General features: G+C 35.0%; 1 protein-coding gene across 4 annotated transcripts in view; it reads right to left on the reverse strand.

Moving 5' to 3' along the window:
- MAP4K5 (mitogen-activated protein kinase kinase kinase kinase 5) overlaps positions 1-20,287 on the reverse strand; it is a 109,086-nt gene that overhangs the window by 10,816 nt on the left and 77,983 nt on the right. For 3 of the 4 annotated variants that reach the window (XM_046009653.1, XM_046009655.1, XM_046009656.1), the window contains 13 exons: positions 18,731-18,773; positions 17,884-18,094; positions 16,959-17,056; positions 16,725-16,766; positions 15,762-15,846; positions 12,311-12,390; positions 11,947-12,007; positions 8,850-8,852; positions 8,651-8,765; positions 7,795-7,853; positions 5,428-5,531; positions 4,281-4,458; positions 700-768 (listed from right to left, as the gene is read on the reverse strand). In XM_046009653.1, the coding sequence (XP_045865609.1) occupies positions 700-768; positions 4,281-4,458; positions 5,428-5,531; positions 7,795-7,853; positions 8,651-8,765; positions 8,850-8,852; positions 11,947-12,007; positions 12,311-12,390; positions 15,762-15,846; positions 16,725-16,766; positions 16,959-17,056; positions 17,884-18,094; positions 18,731-18,773 (1,148 nt within the window). The remainder of the gene's footprint in view (positions 1-699; positions 769-4,280; positions 4,459-5,427; positions 5,532-7,794; positions 7,854-8,650; positions 8,766-8,849; positions 8,853-11,946; positions 12,008-12,310; positions 12,391-15,761; positions 15,847-16,724; positions 16,767-16,958; positions 17,057-17,883; positions 18,095-18,730; positions 18,774-20,287) is intronic. The other variant, XM_046009654.1, reaches the window with a different exon arrangement.

A 20,287-nucleotide genomic window follows, 5' to 3' on the forward strand; every position in this document is an offset into this window, starting at 1 on the left:
CCTGAACACCTATGGGCAGGTCCAGTAATTTAAAAATATTGGAATATTGCCAAGTTTCAAGTATAATTTTAAGTCTGGGTGAATTTTACCTTGCATGATCTACTGTATAAAAATAAGTGGGTTTTAAGAAGCAGACTTCTTTGAAAATTGAAATAATTCCTGTTGTTGAAGTTTTTTCTGCTTCTCAACTGCTTATAGTACAACATACTTCTATCACTGACGTCTTTCCCTGCATCAAAGAATCATGAGCAGCAGGTGAAGGTGTCAAATCTGTACGTTAGACTCTCACTTCTACAGGACTCTCAAAGTTCATGTTATATGATAAAGTGACTATACTAGTATAACCTTCTATTTTTTCCATTAATTACAGTGAGGTAGAAAAAAAAATCTCAGTTTTATACAGAATTTTATAAAGAATAGTTTTATATAAAATTTTACCCAAGGGTTATGGCAAGCTGTCCTAATATGTTTCCAAGTAGGTCCAACAAAATAAAGAAAAAGTTAACAGAGAATAGTATTAACAAACAGATCAATTAATTACTATATCCATCGCCAATTTAGGTTTTTTATCAATTAAAAAAAGTCACCTTTAAGGTAGAAAAGTGAAAGTCTTGAATTATAGTATAATAGAATTAATTCCATTAAAAGATCTGTTATATCAAGTAGTATATTCGGAATAAACTTTAAAATCGTACTTACTATCTAAACACACTAAAACAGTATCTCTCTCCAACTGTGTTACATGAATGGAATCTAACTGTTGGCTGCCTTGGAAGGGGAAAAAAAACAGGTTACCGTTATATGACATGCTTTAAAAAACAGAACTTAGAAAAGAAACACAAATTCTGAATTTTTTCTGTCATTTAAAACTAGTCTTTAAAATTTAACACAGAAATTAATATTTTGTAATTATGTTACCTTTCAAAAAATGTATGTAGGTCAACTTAGAACAGACCTAAGTCCTAAGCATAGCTAAATGAGCTGAGAAAAACTCAACTTTGCATTTAATTAATACCTCAGCTAGTTATAGAAAGGTGAGTTACAAACTTAAAATGAAGCCACAGGTAAAGATAGGGAAGAAAGTAAATACATGCTATACAATGACTAGATTTTGCTGTGTATTTTACAGTAGCCAATGGGAGGCTAGAAGCAAGGTCAGTTAGTTGAATCATAGCATCTGAGATAAAAAATAAGCCAGTAATTCAGAAAAAGCAAAAAGAGTCATGAAATTATGATCAGAGAGAAACTTTCTCGGTGTTGGTGTATGTGTGTGTATGTGTAAGTGGGACCTCTATTAAGAGGCCAGAGAGTAATATAATGGACAATACTGTCAACAACATTTTTCCAGGAAGCAACACTCATAACTGCTGATATTCATGGGGCTCCTCTGCTAACAGGTGTGATGACATTTTTGTAAAACATTTTGGTAAATAATTCATTTTAGGCATTTCAGTTTGCCTGAATGGTCTAGCAAGCACTCAGTAGGGGAGAGAAGCAGAGGAAGAGGCAGAAGGAGACTCCCCTCAGAGGAGGGAGCCTGAGGTGGCACTCCATCCCAGGACCCTGGTATCAAGCAAGACATAAGCTAAGGGCAGATACCCAACTGACTGAGCACCCAGGCGCCCATAGAGCAGTTGTTTTGAATTATATCTCTTTGGGAAGCCCTCTCCCTTAGAAACTGCACATTTGAACATAAACACAAGTTTTATATATTACTTTGGGGGTTTGTGGACCTTTCAAAAAGTCCAAAGTGAAGTATTTAGATCTACAGAACTGATCAACCACTGGTCCCTCAGGCAATACTCCAAAATATAGTTTTTCTCAGTAAATCTACATACATGCATTTATTCAACAAATATTTACTGAGTGCTGATAATTTGTTAAGCATCACCCTTGGAGATAAAGATACTGCAGTAATAAATCAAACTAAGATTCAAAGAGTCTTGGAATAGGAGTTTATTTTAACCATTAAAACTGTTGCCAACTCTCAGGTCATGATCCTGGGGTCCTGGGATCAAGCCCTGCATCAGGCTCTCTGCTTGGCAGGGAGCCTGCTTCCTCCTCTCTCTCTCTGCCTGCCTCTCTGCCTACTTGTGATCTCTGTCAAATAAATAAATAAAATCTTAAAAAAAAACAAAAAACAAAAAACTGTTGCCAACTCAAGGCCTGACCTCAACAATGAACACAGATGGGAGGTGGATTAACAATCATCTGCAAAAATGGAGAAGCCTAATAAGGACAACCTCTCCTTGAGGGTGATTACCCTTAAGCAGAGTCCTGGCTCTCCTCAGAAAGTAATCTGGGGTCTGCCTTACTTTTAGCCTAGACAATGTACGAAGTGGGTAGACTACTACCCTCTGGCATTAAAAAACAAAGCAACAACCCCCCCCCACCCACCCACCAGGGGCACCTGGGTGGCTCAGTGGGTTGAGTCTCTGGCTTCGACTCGGGTCATGATCTCAGGGTCCTGGGATCGAGCCCCTCAGCGGGGAACCTGCTTCCTCCTCTCTCTCTCTGCCTGCCTCTCTGCCTACTTGTGATCTCTCTCTCTGTTAAATAAATAAATAAATAAGTAAATAAATAAGTAAAATAAGTAAATAAGTAAAATAAGTAAATAAGTAAATAAATAAGTAAATGAGCAAATAAGTAAGTAAGTAAACAAATAAGTAATTAAGTAGATAAATAAGTATATATCTTAAAAAAAAAAAACAAAAAACCCCAAAGCTCTCCACTCACAAAATCAAAAAAAGACTTACTAAATGTTTACCCTTGTGCAATGTAACCTCTTACTATATCAAACAGAGGAAGGTGGGTGCAAATACAGATAACTATATGAAATGCCTTGCTCTATACTACTATTATATACTAACCAGTTTAAAAAAAAAAAAAAAGTTTGGTCTGTCTACCAAAAATGATCTTTGTTTTTAAATAAACTGATGTATAACTCTTCTTTTTAGCTGTAACTACATAACAGAAACATGTTTGTTTGGGCTGTTTATATTTCATGATAATAAAACAATGCTATTTGCATCTTCAGGAATTTTGTGAGCCACATGACATCAGGTTGGTAGTTTGAAAGATTCCCTTGGCAGGAGTATTTATACCACAGAAACTGACAACTGCTATAAGCCAGGCTTCTCTGTACCCCAAGTGCCTGTTGTTAAATATTTATCAGAACACCACTGGTTCATATTGAATCTTATTCCCAAAGTGACATTGGTGTGGTTCTACATCAACTTCAATAGCTGGGTTGTATAAAGAGTTCTTATAATTTAGCTTACAAATGAGCAAAAGATATTTAATAATAACTATCAAATTTGATGCTTGTAAGAAATTTCTTCACAAGGCAATAAGGAAATATAACAGTGGTAAGTAATGAAATAGTTCTGACTGAACCTTGCTTCAGATGTAAAAAAAGACTTGATAAATATAGGGTTACAAATGATCAAATAATATACTAGCAAACCAAACAGTAAAAGATCCCCTTCATCTCACTTAATTTGTAGGTCTTTAAAAATTCTTGGTTGATTTGTTTCGATTTTAAAGTTTAAGAATAAACTTCCCAACCTTTTCAGAGCTTTCAATGAGACACATTTGATAAAATCCTAGGCTAACAAACCATTCTTAAAAAGCAAAAGGGCTATTTCCCAGTATCTTTAAATGGTAAAGCATGGAGGTCACACAAGCTTCTAGTCAAGTCTGAAAAGCACTTGAACCTAATGATTCTAAGAAGTGTGGGGGGAAAAATGATAGAGCTTCTCTTTGCTTGAGAAGCTAATAAAATCTGAAAAATGTCTTAGAAAATTTAAGTATTTAGTAAGTTCAAAAATTAACTGTTAACAACTAAGGCCTTTTTATGTCAGGAATCATTAAAATTTTTTTTGGTAAAATAATTTGTATCAATTGTCTCAGGCATATAGAGATCATAAACAATATGTACATGTTCTTCTGGACTTACTTGGAAAACTATGTTGACTAAGTCTTTGAACCAGCCCATGCTAATTGAGCTTACTCTGCTTCTTCTTCTTCTTCTTTTTTTTAAAGGTTTTATTTATTTATTTGACAGAGAGAGAGATCACAAGTAGAAAGAAAGGAGGCAGAAAGAGAGGAGAAAGCAGGCTCCCAGCTGAGCAGAGATGTGGGGCTTGATCCCAGGACCCTGAGATTATGACCTGAACTGACGGCAGAGGCTTTAACCCACTGAGCCATCCAGGCACCCTCTGCGTCTTTTAAAATATGTAAAAGTATCAATATTTTAACATAAGGCTAAAAACACTTACCTGCGCCAATTTCTGTAAACCATGAAGATGCAGAATTCAAATTGATTGTCTCAAACTGAACAACCTGATTTGATTCAGTACCCTTGCTAATAGCTACACAGACCATAGGGTACTCCTGTTCTGGTATTACCAGCATTTCAAAAACATTCAAAGGACTTGGCAAAGGAAAATCAAAGTGCTGCAGAAAATAAACAACAGAAGTATAATTTAGAAATAATCTCCCCCATTCATAATGTTGAATAAAGCCAACAGAAAGGCTTTCTTGATTGATCTACTTCTAATAAAGGACTGCCTCTAAAATGACCATGATCAGGTTGAATTTTCTGTAACAAATATGTTTTAGAGAATTGGCCAGATTCACCTTTATGGCTGTGATGCTTCTATAAGTTTATTAACAGAAGTTAGAGAGGAAAACTTAACAAGAATACAAAAACCCCTAAACCAAGTAAACACCCATAAATAACTATAAATGTATAGACCCCAGATAGTAGCATTGAGACTATATAATTTTAAACATTTTATTTGTATTTTTTTGAGAAGAGGGGGGAGGGGTAGGTGGAGAGGGAGAGAGAGAATCTTTTTTTAAAATTTTTTTAATTTTTAAATTAACATATAATGTATTATTAGCCCCAGGGGTACAGGTCTGTGAATCGCCAGGTTTACACACTTCACAGCACTCACCATAGCACATACCTTCCCCAATGTCCATATCCCCACCTCCCTCTCCCTACCCCCTCCCCACCAGCAACCCTCAGTTTGTTTTGTGACATTGAGTCTCTTATGGTTTGTCTCCCTCCCGATCCCCTCTTGTTTCATTTATTCTTTTCCTACCCCCCTCACCCCCCACATTGCCTCTCAACTTCCTCAAATCAGGGAGATCATATGGTAATTGTCTTTCTCTGATTGACTTATTTCGCTAAGCCTAATACTCGAGAGGGAGAGAGAGAATCTTAAGCAGGCTCTATGCTTAGCATGGAGCCTAACATGGGAGCAATCTCACAAACCTGAGCTCATGACCCGAGTCGAAATTAAGAGTCTGATACTCAACCGATTGAGCCACCCAGGCACCCTGAGATCATATAATTTTAGCTTCAGTTATATACTAGTGTTTTCTAAAGAAGAAAACTATAAATAAAGTAATATATACCTTTATCAACATGAACTTCTGCATTGGCTCATACCACTGAAGTAAAACAATTCCAGACTGTAAAGCTCCACAGAGGTATTTATGTCCTGTGTAAGGGTTTCTGACTGGAAAAAAACAAAGCAAAACAGACACAACCAAAACACTGAGTACTCTGATATGAGAACACAATTGGTTGAGTTCATTAAAAGCAACAACTGAGTAATGCTCATCTAAGCAATGTTGATACATGGGAAAAACAATGAAATGTGGCTTGCCATTGATATCAAAATATGGATGGAAGAAATGATCTGAAGTGATTGTAGCTGATAAAGAAAAATGACTGTTTCTGTTCACAAGGATGATAAAAATAAGTAAAGAAAAAGGAAATCTTTTTTTGGCTTTGTTACCCTTTCCTTTTCACTCTCTTATCTTAAATTTTAAATTTTAATTTTAAAATTTTAAAATTTTAAATGTTTAAATTGCTTCTAAACATCTTTAATAGATTAGGTTGTTAAACATAGGAACCTTCTACAAGCAACAGTGTTTTAAACAGTAAAACACCTAAACTAGTATGCAACCGAAGGAGCTGTATTTTAAGTAAACCGACTGAAACAGAAAGTCTAGGAAGCATCTGAAATCTATTTCATCTATGGCATAGTAGTTTATTTAAGGCAAGATGAAAATAACTTTTATATTTTACTAAAGATGTAACTTATCTTGATTCAAATCTACAAAAACTCATAATTGGTCTTTCTCCTCAATTTGACTCCCATCAACAATTATGAATACTGATTGTAAAAGTAGTTATTTGCAAATAAGCTGTATCTTAATATATTTATGAGTTTACACCTTAGGTTATAAGTTTCTAGACCCTTCTTGAGTCATAGATCTTGGGAATCTGATAACAGACATGGACCTGACTCTACCTATAAAAATGCTTATGAAATTTGTTTATAACTAAGAAAGTATCCCATGGAACTATGCAACATGAAGATCAATGAAAAACTTCACTCCTTCAACGAACAGAATTAAATGGGAAGTTAAGAGCCCGGGATCTGAAGTCATGGACGGGGTCTGACCCCAGGTTCTGTTTCTTACTAGCAACATAACAAATATCATGGGATTGCCTGAGGGTTACATGAGGTAAATAATTGTATATTAAAAAATTTAACCTTGCTCCAAAGGAAGTCTGGCATTTGTCCCCCTTTTAGGAGGTAATCTCAAAGCCTCAGGAATGTCATGTCTGATAGGAGTGTCTTTGCCTGGGACCTTGGGTCACTGAATAGTCTAACAATATGATTTAGAGTGGGGGCTTGCAACACTGGACATTCTTAGAGGAGGGACAGTCATGCCAAAAAGACCAACAATGTGATCTGGGATTGGGGTTTGTGTCATGCAGTATCAAATGACCTTCCAAGGGATTGGATATTGAGATTAGCCATGTGGACAATCAAGCCTGTGTGAGGGAGCCCTAATAAAAACTCTGGGTATTGAGGCTGGAGTATGCTCCATGTGTACTGTCACACATCACTGCCAGAAAAGTAACACTGTTTATTACTCCATGGGGGGAGGACAACAGAACCTCTATGTTTGGTGCTATTCCCAAACTCTGCCCTATGCCCATTCTCTCTTGGCTGATTTTAATTCCTATCCCTTCCCTGTAATAAATTGTTAACTATGAGTATAACCACTTTCAGTGAGTTGAGTCCTTCTAGAGGATTTTTTTTTTTTTTAAGATTTTATTTATTTGACAGAGAGAGATCACAAGTAGGCATACAGACAGGCAGAGAGAGAGGGAGAAGCAGGCTCCCCGCCAAGCAAGAACCCGATGTGGGGGCTCGATCCCAGGACCCTGAGATCATGACCTGAGCTGAAGGCAGAGGTTTAACTCACTGAGCCACCCAGGCGCCCCCTTCTAGAGAATTTTTTAACATGAGGGTGGTTTTGGAAACCCCCCAAACTTAGAATTGGTGTCAGAAGTGAGGGTGGTCTTAGATGGACTCTCCCTCTCACTTCATAGTTAGCTAAAGTCTTATAATAATGCTCGTAAAGCAGTAACCTGTAATGGTTACATAAATGCAAGTGTTAAATAAATGGTAAGTAATAAATGGTAAGCTAGGGAATTAGCAGAGATACAACTTCAGGGAGTTTGGTTAAAAATATCTAGGAACACTATGCTCTGAGAAAGCATTAGGACTATTCTCTCCAAACATTTTTAAGCCATGTCTTGCCACACAGTCTTGTGCTTCAGTGGCCCCTTAACTGCTTATTAAAAACAAATATAAAGGCTACCCTCCTTCCTATTTCCTAAGACTCTCCGTGGTCTTAAAGATTTTTAAAAATGTTCAAAGTTCTAATCACCCAGTTTGAGAAATAGCGTTTACTTACCTATGCAACATTTGTGGCAGCCTTTTGTATCAGGAATCTTTGTTGTTAAAGCGAATTTTCTGAAACACAGGACAATATAAATGGACTCTCCTGCAGCGGCTCCCAGACAGTGATTTGTGACTTGGCTGCACCAGAGCCAGTCAAGGAGCTTTACAAAACCAATCGTAGACTCCGGCCCCCAAACTACCTGATTCTCCAGAACTGATAGGGCCTGGGAATCTATATTTATAAAACTTCTGAAGGTGGTTCTCCTGCACAGTCAAGCTAAGAAAACACTGATCTTTTGAATTCTACATGAAGTGCACTTTAGTATAAACTATCTTTCAGAATTAAACAAAGGAAGTTTTTTAGTGGGAAAGGAAAACTAGCTATTTTTATTTATTTATTTATTTTTTTTTTTAAAGATTTTATTTATTTATTTGACAGAGAGAGAGATCACAAGTAGGCAGAGAGGCAGGCAGAGAGAGAGAGGAGGAAGCAGGCTTCCTGCAGAGCAGAGAGCCCGATGTGGGGCTCGATCCCAGGACCCTGAGATCATGACCTGAGCCGAAGGCAGCGGCTTAATCCACTGAGCCACCCAGGCGCCCCTTTATTTATTTTTTAAACGATTTTATTTATTTATTTGACAGACAGAGATTACAAGTAGGCAGAGAGGCAGGCAGAGAGGCAGGCAGAGAGAGAGAGAGGAGGAAGCAGGTTCCCCGCTGAACAGAAAGCCTGATGCGGGGCTCGATCCCAGGACCCTGGGATCATGACCTGAGCTGAAGGCAGAGGCTTTAACCCACTGAGCCACCCAGGCACCCCAAAAAAAGATACTAATACACCTCACTCCCAACAGAATTAAAATATTTTGTACCTTGGTAGTATGCGATCTGGAAACCTATGAGTTTGAATATGGGCAGCTAATCCTGGTTTTTTGGCTTGTTCAAACAAAGCTATAAGGTTATGAGAATAGAGTTGAAAGGTTTTTCCTATAAAAGAGAAACATGTTACTTTCATTAGAATCTTTTACAGCAGAAAAATAAGAATTTTCAAGCAAAAGAAAACATAATTACCTTCTAAAATGAGGTAGTCCAGAAATGTTCAAAGAGCCAAGTAAAATAGAAACACACACACACACACACACACAAACAAAAAACAAAAACACAGTTAGTATATTTTGAAAGATAACAGAGTTTTAATAAAGTAGATAATTATGTTTCCTAATACATGAATTAGGTATATTTTGACTAACAGATGATCTGGGCAGAATATATATAAGCCTTAATTAAGCCAGCATGGAAAGAAAAAATTGTGAAACATTTTTGTACAGGGGACTGAGTTATAATGATGTGCATGTGAGTATTTTAGTATATAACACTATAAATTCTATAAAACTATATTATGCTATCTTTCTGGGATAGACCTATTAATCAAGAATTTATCAAATTACTTTGGTTTAAAATTATGAATGAGGTCTTAAATGTAACAACAGATTAAAATACTAAGAAAAGCAAAGCAAACTAATATGATGTGACATAATACCAGGATAATGGGGTTACAATTTCCATATAATCAAAACCACAGGTGTTGTTAAGCAGGGGGAGAGAAGGAAAACACCCACTGACTTCTTATTATACACGGTATAGTACTACAACAACACAGAACAAGTATTTATCATTTTACTACTAGAAAACATAAATATACAGTTGACTCTTAAACATGAGTTTGAACTCTGTGGGTCTGCTTATATGTGAACCTTTTTAAAAATAAGTACAGTACAGTACTGTTAATGTATTTTCTCTTATGATTTTCTTAATAAGATTCTTACTTTATTATAAGAATACAGTATAAAACACATATAACATATAAACATGTGGTAATCAACTGTTTATGTTATTGGTAAGACTTCCAGTCAACAACAGGCTGAAAGTACTTAAGTTTTTGGAGACTCATACGTTAGAGGTAGAGGGACTTTCAAGTGCTCCAGGGGTCAGCAACCCTAACCTCTGTATTATTCAAGGGTTAACTGTGTATGATATAGTCTTATGATACAGTATTGAGTTTTATCCTCAACAAAATTCCCTGTATTTTCTTAGAATGCAAACATTCTGCCTGACACCATACCATAGCCTTCCTATCTCCATTCTCCCCTCGTAGCTAGCTAGGCAGTTAAACACCCATGTATATGTATGTGTGCACGTCCACACAAACACAGACCCTTAGGCAGAATGATGTTTTGCCCTATTGAGCTCTGCTACTTACCTGCATTCAGTAGTATTGGTCATTTTAACTAGATATGGAAATAACTAATTTACAGGCTAATTTTTCCCTATTTTCCAAGTGATTTTATATATATATAAAATATATACAATATATAATATATATTTATTTATATTATATATTTATTTATAAATATATTGTATATATTATAAATTTATATATTTATATATAATATAATATATTTAAATATTTATATTTATATAATATACTTATATTTATAAATATTTATAAATATTACATTTAGATCATAATATATTTACATATTATATAATATATTTATTTAAATATTATATTTATTTAAATATTTATTTAAATATTATAATATATTATTATATATAATATATATTATATATAAAATGTATTCTGTGTGGTTTTATATGTATAAATTCTATATATCTATATATAAAATGTATTCTGTGTGGTTTAAGCTTATAGCCAAAGGCAAGTATGAGGAGGGATAAAAACAGCTATGAGAGTAAGAGGAAAGTGATTTTATATGTATGCAAATCAGAATTGTTAAACAGAACCAGGTTTAAGTTTATTTTTATAACAGTATATATTAATATTTTGGTGAACAAAGTAAAAAACTAGGGGAAACAATTAAAATCAAAGCAATTGAGTACTTTTTCAAGGACCCCATCTTTTTAGACGTCATTCATACACAAATAATATGTTCTTTGTAAACAGTGTCATCAGCTCAGATATATAAATTTCTGAAGAATCTCTATTAGGCAACGGTTAGTGGAAGAGTTCAAGTTATACAGACATACTTAAAATTATGAAAATGACATTTCTTAAATTAGGCCACAATTCATAATGATCACAGTAAGGCTGTGTATCAGCACTGATGCTTTAAAGCATAAGTAGCTGAAAGGTACTAAAAAGCCTGACAGTACAGTAAATAAGAGCCAGGATATAATACTCACATATAGAGAAGAACTGAAAAAAACTTAAGAAATACTAAAATAATTAATTATTCTAAGTAAAGAGGGGGTGAATGCTATTTTAATAGTTGATAACATTAGGATTATTAAGAAACAGAAATAATTAACTCTCTTGTACTCTATCAGAATGAAAGTGAGCAGCAAACCTCTGGGTAGTCACTTAAATCTAAAATGAAAAAAAAAAAAAAGGTTTTGGTAGGTAAGAATTGGGGAAAAAAAAAAGGCACCCCAAATACCACCTACCTTGCCTCCCAACAACAACAACCAAAAAGGAAAACACAAAAATCACAGTTAGAAGAGGCTGCTCTGGAATACACTTATTTCTAAGAGTTTAAAACATCAGTCCAAAATGGTTATACCATCTGGTCCATAATTACATGAATGCTGTCAGCAAACACCTGTGTAAGCCCTCACTGTAAGTGAAGTGTTTGCTATCATCTCATTTAATCCTCACAGCAGCTTCATGAGGCTGGTACTGTTTCCATCATCCTCATTTTACAGTTAAGAAAACAGAGGCTCAAAATCACAGAGAAAGGAAGCAGCTAAATCCTTTGATACTTTCCCTTCAACTGTTAATTCTCAAAGGAAGGCAAATGGTACTAGGATAGTTGGGAGTGGAGGAGAGGAGTCTGAGTGAAAAGGGGTGGCCTCAGGCGACAATCACTGTAATACTACTTCTTGGGTGCTTAGATCCTGGGCAGATTTGGGAAGTGCCTTAACTAAGCACAGGTCCTTTCTTAAGGTTTCTTTCCATTCTAAGTTGGTAGAAAACATCTGCAAGTTCCAAAGTTACTATACTATAGTTACCCAAAGTAATGAATAATATTTAAAAACACTGTATATTAAAATTACATTTCTCTTGTGTCAATTATAGTTCAATTAAAAAAAGTTTATTTCTCTGCTTGTCTATAGTTTACCTTTCATATTATTTTTGTTAGATACATACCTGATAATGACATTAAAGTATTATTGATAACATAGAGCCAAGTACATTTTCGTGGAAATAACTATAAAGAAAAAAAGGTAATTAAAATTCTCCAATTTTCATTCCCTTAGGCTCTAACTTCCAAATTCCAACAGTCTGAAATAGTATAAAAATTACTATTTTCTACCTTTTAGTAAATTACCAAAACCTTACAGGAAAAAAAAAAATCTTGTAGCATGAACACGTAAAGAGTAAAATTTCACCTCCTTAAATATTTAAATCATAAAAATTAAAACTGAGGCCCATAAAAATTTATTTAAAATTAAAAGATTTCTTTTATTCAATGTACCCAAACTAATTACTTGCGTTAAAACTCCTAAATTACCTGTTCCATTGTTGCCTCATGTAGCTCATTGAGATTCAATGTGTAAATACCATCTTCAGTTCCAAAAATAATGTATTGATCTAAAACAGTTGAAATAAACCACCAGAATTTACTATCATTTTCTGAAATAATTTAGTAAAATTGCTTAATACTTTATTATTTTTTAAAATATTATATGTATATATGTATGTATTTATTTAGAGAGTGGAAGAGTGGGAGGAGGAGCAGAGGGAGCAAAAGAACTCCAGCAGACTCAGCATGGAGTATGAAGCGTGATGAAGGGCTCAATCCCACAATCCTGAGATCATGACCTGAGTCGAACACTTAACAGACTGAGCCACCCAGGTGCTCCTTTAATGGTGTTGAAAATTAGATAGCCCATACACCCAGCCAAAGAAAAATTATTTTCTAAAATCCATGCCATATTCTTTACCTCTTTCTCCAATTCCGATCTCATTTTTTTAAAAAGCAGATGTATTTTCTATTATTCATTCATTCTGGCTTTATCTTTTTCTTTTTTTTTTTTAATTTTATTTATTTGTCAGAGAGAGTGAGCGCACAAGCAGGGGAAGCAGCAGGCAGAGGGAGCAGCAGGCTCCCCACTGAGCAAGGAGTCCAAGGTGGGATTTGATCCCAGAATGCTGGGATCATGCCCTGAGCCGAAGGCAGATGCTTAACCAAGTGAGCCACCCAGGCGTCCCCTGGCTTTATGTTACTTAACTTATATAATCCTTCCTTCCCACATAATTATGTCTTACAATTTTTCATTACAGCTGTATATTTTTGCCAGATAACCCAAATACTCTTAGAAAAAGGAAACTATAAATTAAAAGAAATTATAATTCACGACACATCAGAAATGATGAGCACACCTAGTGTCCAGACCTTGGTTCCTAAATACCACCTTCCACTAAAAAGAACCAGAGCTGTTGGAAACGATAGATTCCAATTCTGGGGCAAAGAAAGTGTAAGATGTGCCTAGAAATCTTGCTGTGCCAGAAAGTAAGGAAGTGATCAAATGTTAAATTAAAGAACATAGGAACTCCCACTGCTCAAAAATTCCGGGACAATTTAAGTGCTAAAGTGAAGAATAATAATAGTAGTAGATTATATCTCACTGAATAAAAAATTCAGAAGTTCAAACTAACACAAATACATAAATAAATGGAAAGAAGGGAAATGTTCATAGATCTCAATGGATTGTCAATGGACTATCAATAAATGCTAAAACAAATTGGTGAAAGTCTAATGAACAAGAGAATATTTATATAGTCTCTATGTTTTCCATTGTACTTACTAACCAGCTTAGGAAATTAAATAATTACTAATTAACTAGAAACAGAAAAATAGTAACTTGACAGTGGAGAAAGTGAGCAAATACCATCTTAACCAGCTGGTCAATGTTGATATCACTAGTATTTGGATAAGCTCAGAGAATGTGCTTTCTGACAGGATGCACTGAGAAGAGCATAACAGCCTTTCTTTCATATTTCCACCAAAAATACATTGCCTGACCTCAGCATGAGGACTCACCAAACACCCCAAATTAAGGGACATTCTACAAAATAAACAGCCTCAAAAATGGCAAGATCTAGAGAGATAAAGAAGGGTTGAGGGACTGTTCTAGACTAGAGGAGATTAAAAAGACATGGTAGCTCAATGAATCATGTGATCTTGAACTAGATATTGTTGGATTGGGGAAAAAAGAAATGGGGACACAATAAAGAATATTATTGAAACAGTAAGGGGCACCTGGATGGCTCAGTCAGTTAAGCGTCTGCCTCTGGCTCAGGTCATGATCCCAGGGTCCTGGGATTGAGCCCTGCATCGGGCTCCCTGCTCAGCGGGGAGCCTGCTTCTCCCTCTCCCTTTGCCTGCCACTTCCCCCACTCGTGATCTCTGTCAAATAAATAAACTAAAAAAAAAAAAAGCTTAAAAAAAACACAATAATTTCAAAAATGTGATGTCAATTATACTTCAATTAAAAAAATACATAAATATGGACTGTACAGAGATTACATCAATGATAAATTTCCTGATCTTCCCAAATGCACCATGGGTATGTAAGAGGCAATTCTTGTTCCTAGGAAATACAAATGAAGTATAGGGAAGCACTCACAAGTAACTCAGAAAAAAATGCACCTATAGGTAGATAATAGAAACAACTGATGATTTTGAGTATAGAGGAGTTTCTTACACTGCATTATCCTTCTAACTTTTCTGTAAATCTGAAATTATACCAAAATAAAAAGTTACAAACACAGAAAAAAACCCATTTCCTTACTGATAAAAATATTTTGTTATGCTTTCTAATAGTAGTATTTAAAACAGATCATTATATGACTTGTCTTTATTACTGCGTTAAAGTTGAACATTTTCTGAACACCCTTTACTGCCTAATCTCTATTTACTAATTGCCAGACACTCAGGTAGGTAGGCTTCTTCCTTCCTTGCAAAAAGGTGAGTATTAAGAGTACTCTCTCTCTAAGGGGCACCTGGATGGCTCAGTTGGTTAAATGTCTGCCTTCAGCTCAAGTCATGGGTCCTGGGATGGAGCCCCAGATCTGGCTCCCTGCTCAGCCCAAGTGTGCTTAAGGATTATCTCTCCCTCTCCATCTGCCCCTCACCCCATTCACTTTCTCCCTCTTTCTAAAATAAATAAATAAATCTTAAAAAAAAAAAAAAAAGAGTATTTCTGTTATAAATGATCACACTGAGAACCAGAGGTTTTAAGTATCTTTCCAAAGTCATATAATAGTGACAGAGCAGGAATTCAACCCCAGATCTATTTGATGCCAAATTTTTACCTCTATGTATTAATTAGGCTTTCTCACTTTAAAAATATACAACATAAATTTTTAAAAATAAAGTGTTATTTTGCTATCATTTCAGATTTACAGAAAAGTTTTAAGAGTACAAATAATTCCTGAATGTCCTCCTTGACACAGATTTCACAAATATTAACATTTACTACTTTTGCTTTATCCTTTTTTTCCACTCTCCATATACACGGTTTTTTGTTTTCTGAACTATATAAGTTAGAAACACAATGTCCCTTTATTCCCATTTCAGTATGAGTCTCTTAAAAAAAGAAAGGAGAAAGAAAGGTTTTACATAATCATAGTACGGTAATCAAAATCAGGAAATAAACACTGAAACAATACTATTAACTTAATCTAATGATTTTACTGATTGAAATTATCAAATGTCCCAGTATTGTCCTTTTATAGAACAGAAAATCCCTAATCATGTGATGACTATTCACTCTCCTTTAATCAGAACATTTCCTGTATACTCTAAATTCTAGTACCTCAGGTTGTTGCAGGTACCAGCCCTATTTATTCTCTAAAGTCGTATTTTTAAAGTAAACAACCTCAGTTCACTGATTGCAAAGATCCTTTTCCATGACAAATATTTTATTAGAGATGTACTAAAAGTTCAGAAATTTTACCTTTTGTATCAGGATGTATCCAGGATGTTGCACAATTAATTTTCAAAGGGCAGCCATCAAAAACTTTGGAAAAACATGCTCCCATCTTATTTATAAAGAAAGAAATATTGACTTATCTGGTTAGATAGTCTTAGAAAATAGCTAAGATTATTACAAAATGCTAAACTGACTCTTACTGCATATGTTTATGGTCTCATTACAAAACAAAATTCCTATTTTGATATCATTTAACTCCTTCTACCAAGACGGTCTCCTACTCCTCTCTTGTATAATCTGGTACTTCAGAGCAAAAATATAAAATTTATCAAAACATCGACATATGTCTGTGATACATTTTGGGAATTTTAAGTCATCACTTACCTTTAGGAGTAAGGTTTAAGAATGTGAAACAATGGATGATATTTCTGAGCGATATAATAGTAATTATAACTGCAATATAACTCCATAATAGTGAAAGAGACAAAAAGACTAATATTTACATTATGTATTAGACATTTACTGAATAAGAAGGTATAATTTATAAAGCATCCTATTCATATGATTGGCTAAAGCACCCTGAAGAGCCATACAACCAGCATTAACATAAGCTTCCCTGTTCCTTTTCACTGTGTATAGTTCAATATGAAAATGGCTTCAGGGACAGAAAGATATTTAACTCACATTATGAAGAGAACACAGTACTACTGATATCACATTAAAGTTAAATTGGCCTTTGAAGGCCAATTGAATCTGAGAACCCAAATGCCATATTTACAAAAAGTGAAACTCCCCAAATTCTAACCAAGTCATTCAAATTAGGGTACATGATTTAATCCATGGCATATCAAAATACATTTAATGTCTTTGTATTTTGTGAATCCTTCCTTTCAATAGCTCAAGGTACTTGACAGCAAATAAAAAAATCTGCTGCTGTAACTAAAGAGATGGAAACTGGCAAGTGGTTTACATAGAAATATTCCTTACCAGCACTTTTGGGGTGGGTGGAAGGCCATTGATGGCAGGTTTCTGTGGAAAAAATAGATTTTGAATGCTAAAAGATCTCTTAAACCTTAAAAAATACCTACACATTTGGAATTTCAGTTATTCAAATTCTTGACTTAAACAGACTATGCCCCCTGCCCACCAAAGAGACACAGCCTCTTTTATGATAAACATGGTAATAGTTACAACTAATCACCAAACACCTATTATACCTACCGGGAAATCTCGCTTGTCCTTTTTCCTTGGTAACTGTGGTGCTTGTGCTGATCCTTCTGTATTTTCACTAATCAGTTTTGAAATACCATCACCATTTCCTAAAAAGAATCATGGTTAAAAGCTGAATGAATGTAAAATAAGTACTTTCCATGAAAAATAATTTTCCCTTTCCCCCAATACTTGTATACCATTTGGGTGATCATTTACTGGGAAATATTCTCTACTGGCAGATGAGTAAAAGTATCTTTGGTGCCTTCTCTAGATTCTACAGAGGTAGCACTGCATAGTTAGCTGTGGTCTTAATTCATGAAAACACCAAATATCTTCCCATATTGTGAGAAAAAGAAATGCTATATGAATGCTATGCTGATAGTCAAGGCCTTTCAAAAGTGGACTTCAATCTATCTTCTAGTCCTATCTCCCAGTATATATCTTCTAAAGCTCACACTTTTCTTATACTAGACTATACTTAAAACACGATGCAGATTTTCATGGTTCAGTACATTTGCTTATTACTTCTTGCTCATCAGGAATGCTCCCCCTAATGAAGGCTCAACCAAGTCCTTTAATACTCTGTAAGGGCCCACCCCCTCTATTCCCTATTCTTAACTTCCTAAAAATCTTTCATTTTTATTACATGTAATTATTGTATGAGACATTTATACAAACTGTCTTATCTAATGTTATGGGTACATGGGTATACCTTCTGCTACCAATCCTGAACTGGAGAATCCTCATCATTCTAAGATCCTACCATATTTAGTAACGGATCAAATTAGGATTGAACTGGACTGAATCTCGTACAGCCCATCCATGTGGAACTTTAAAAAACAACTTCCAAAAGCTTTAAACAATTATAAGATTGACTGAAGACATTCTTTAAAATATGGAAATGGCCTTCTTTTCAGTTTTCACTTTTATTTACCCAGATCACAGTATCTAGCTGTATGCACTCCAGGACTGCTGACACTGCTAGCCATACCCATAGAGGAAGTCTCAGTTATAGGACCACAACTCGGGCTACTCTGTCTTCTGAGAAAGTGGGGAGCTCTGTTCTCTGAATCAGGACAACGTTTTATAGTTGATGACTTTTCTTCATCTAGGAGGCTGTCTTCAGGGTAGCTGTTTATCCTTGGCTAGTGATAATAAGACACAAAAGCGCTTTAATAAATTTGGATATAAAACAGTAACACTCTATTATCATTATGCATCAAAGACTTTAGGGTAATGGGGATATGTCCTTTTTTCCTTTCTTCTATATAATTCAATCACTGCTCTAAGTAAGCAAAGTAAACAAGAGCTGAAATTACTGTCCCAACACAACAAAGAACCTGCCATGTGACTTTTTCTTTTAATCATCCCTAAGTCAAAACTGATATAATTTCAACTGATAAAATCATATAAACAGTTAACAAAGTATTTAATTAGCAGAAACAAGCAAGGACTTAATGAAGTATGTATGACTCCAGTGAAATAGCAAATTATAGTAGTAAATGAGGATTATAAATGATGAATGCTTTCTATTTCTTCTCCATGAGTTTTCCCTCAAATGAGTGTAACTGATTATCTTTTTCTTACAGCTATCCAAATACTGTATTTCTCAAGAAGTCTTTTTTTAATATATATTTTACATCTTTGTAATCCCTACTTAAAGAAAACTATATCTAAAATATATTTAAGAAAATTTTGAACAAATTCAATAAAATTATTTTTTAAATTTAATTATTATATTACTTAAAAAAGGATTTATTCAAAAATTTTAAGTAGCTCACCTTAGGAGGTAGGGGAGGTGGTACTGCACGTTTTGAGGTTGATCTAACACAAAGAGAAACATGCAATTCAGATGATGGTAAATGATAACATAAAACAGAGACTCCATTAAATGTGTATTAAAATCTGTTTATATTCAGGGGATATAAAATATAATTAGATCATGCTGCAGTTTTTTAAAACCTACAGGAAAACTTAAGACCTCACTGTGTCAAACTACATTAGTAGGACTATAAAATCAATTTTTATTAAATGAATACGAACTCTTTTTTTTTAAAGATTTTATTTATTTATTTGACAGAGGTCACAAGCAGGCAGAGAGGCAGGCAGAGAGAGAGAGGAGGAAGCAGGCTCCCCGCCGAGCAGAGATCCCGATGTGGGGCTCAATCCCAGGACCCCAGGACCACGACCTGAGCCGAAGGCAGAGGCTTTAACCCAATGAGCCACCCAGGCGCCCCTGAATATTAACTCTTTTTAACTTTACGGTTTTGCTTTGCATATTTAGTATGTAATTAAAATGAAATAAACAGAGGAGTGCTTGGGTGGCTCAGTGGGTTAAGCCTCTGCCTTCAGGTCAGGTCATGATCCCAGGGTCCTGGGATTGAGTCCCACATCGGGCTCTCTGCTCAGCAGAGAGCCTGCTTTCTCCTCTCTCTGCCTGCCTCTCTGCCTACTTGTGATCTCTGTCAAATAAATAAATAAAATCTTTAAAAAAAAGAAATAAACAGAGTAGTAAAAAACAGATTCAGAATTTTAGAGCTGGAAGCCACTGCGAATCATAGATTGAGGTGGCTGTATCATCAAACCCTTTAGCTACCCCAAGTGGGATCTGCATATCAGCAACATCTGCATCACCTTTACTTTTTTTTAAGGGTCAGATAGTAAATACTATAGACTTTAGTCTATATAGTGGTCACAACTACTGAACAACTTTATAGCTTTTTTCATGTCATAAAAGCCATATTTAAAAAAATAAAAGCCACAGCTTTTTTCATGTTATAAGATGAAAGCATCGTTGTGTTCCAACAACTGTTTATGGACACTGAAATGTTCATATAATTTTCACATGTAATAAAATATCACTCTTCTTTGGATTTTTTCAACTATTAAAAAAATCTAAATACCATTCTAGTTTGTGAACCGTACAAAAAATATGCAGTGGGTCAGATGTGGCTTACAGGTCATAGTTTGCCAACCCCAGATCTATCATCTGAATGTGGAGGACTCAGAAATCTATTTCTAAAGACCTCTTGAGGCACAGCAATGCACAAACAGGTTTGGAACACCTAGGCTGGCCCTGTAACCTGATTGTTGAGGGTAGAAAGGTCTAGAATATGAAGAAACTATACTGTAGAGATGGAACTGGGGCTTTTCGACTCCTCCTATAGTATTTCTTTCCATGACATTATGTAGCTCATCCTTCAGTAAATTAACATTACACATACTAAGTTCTGATTTAAAGAAGAAAACTCAAGAAACCTTAAGGATTAACGCATGATGCCTTTTGGTAATTAAAAAGTCAGAAGCTTTATTTACACTGATAAAAGGCATAGCACAAT

This window comes from Meles meles, chromosome 6 (assembly GCF_922984935.1).
Source record: "Meles meles chromosome 6, mMelMel3.1 paternal haplotype, whole genome shotgun sequence".
Taxonomy (NCBI): domain Eukaryota; kingdom Metazoa; phylum Chordata; class Mammalia; order Carnivora; family Mustelidae; genus Meles; species Meles meles.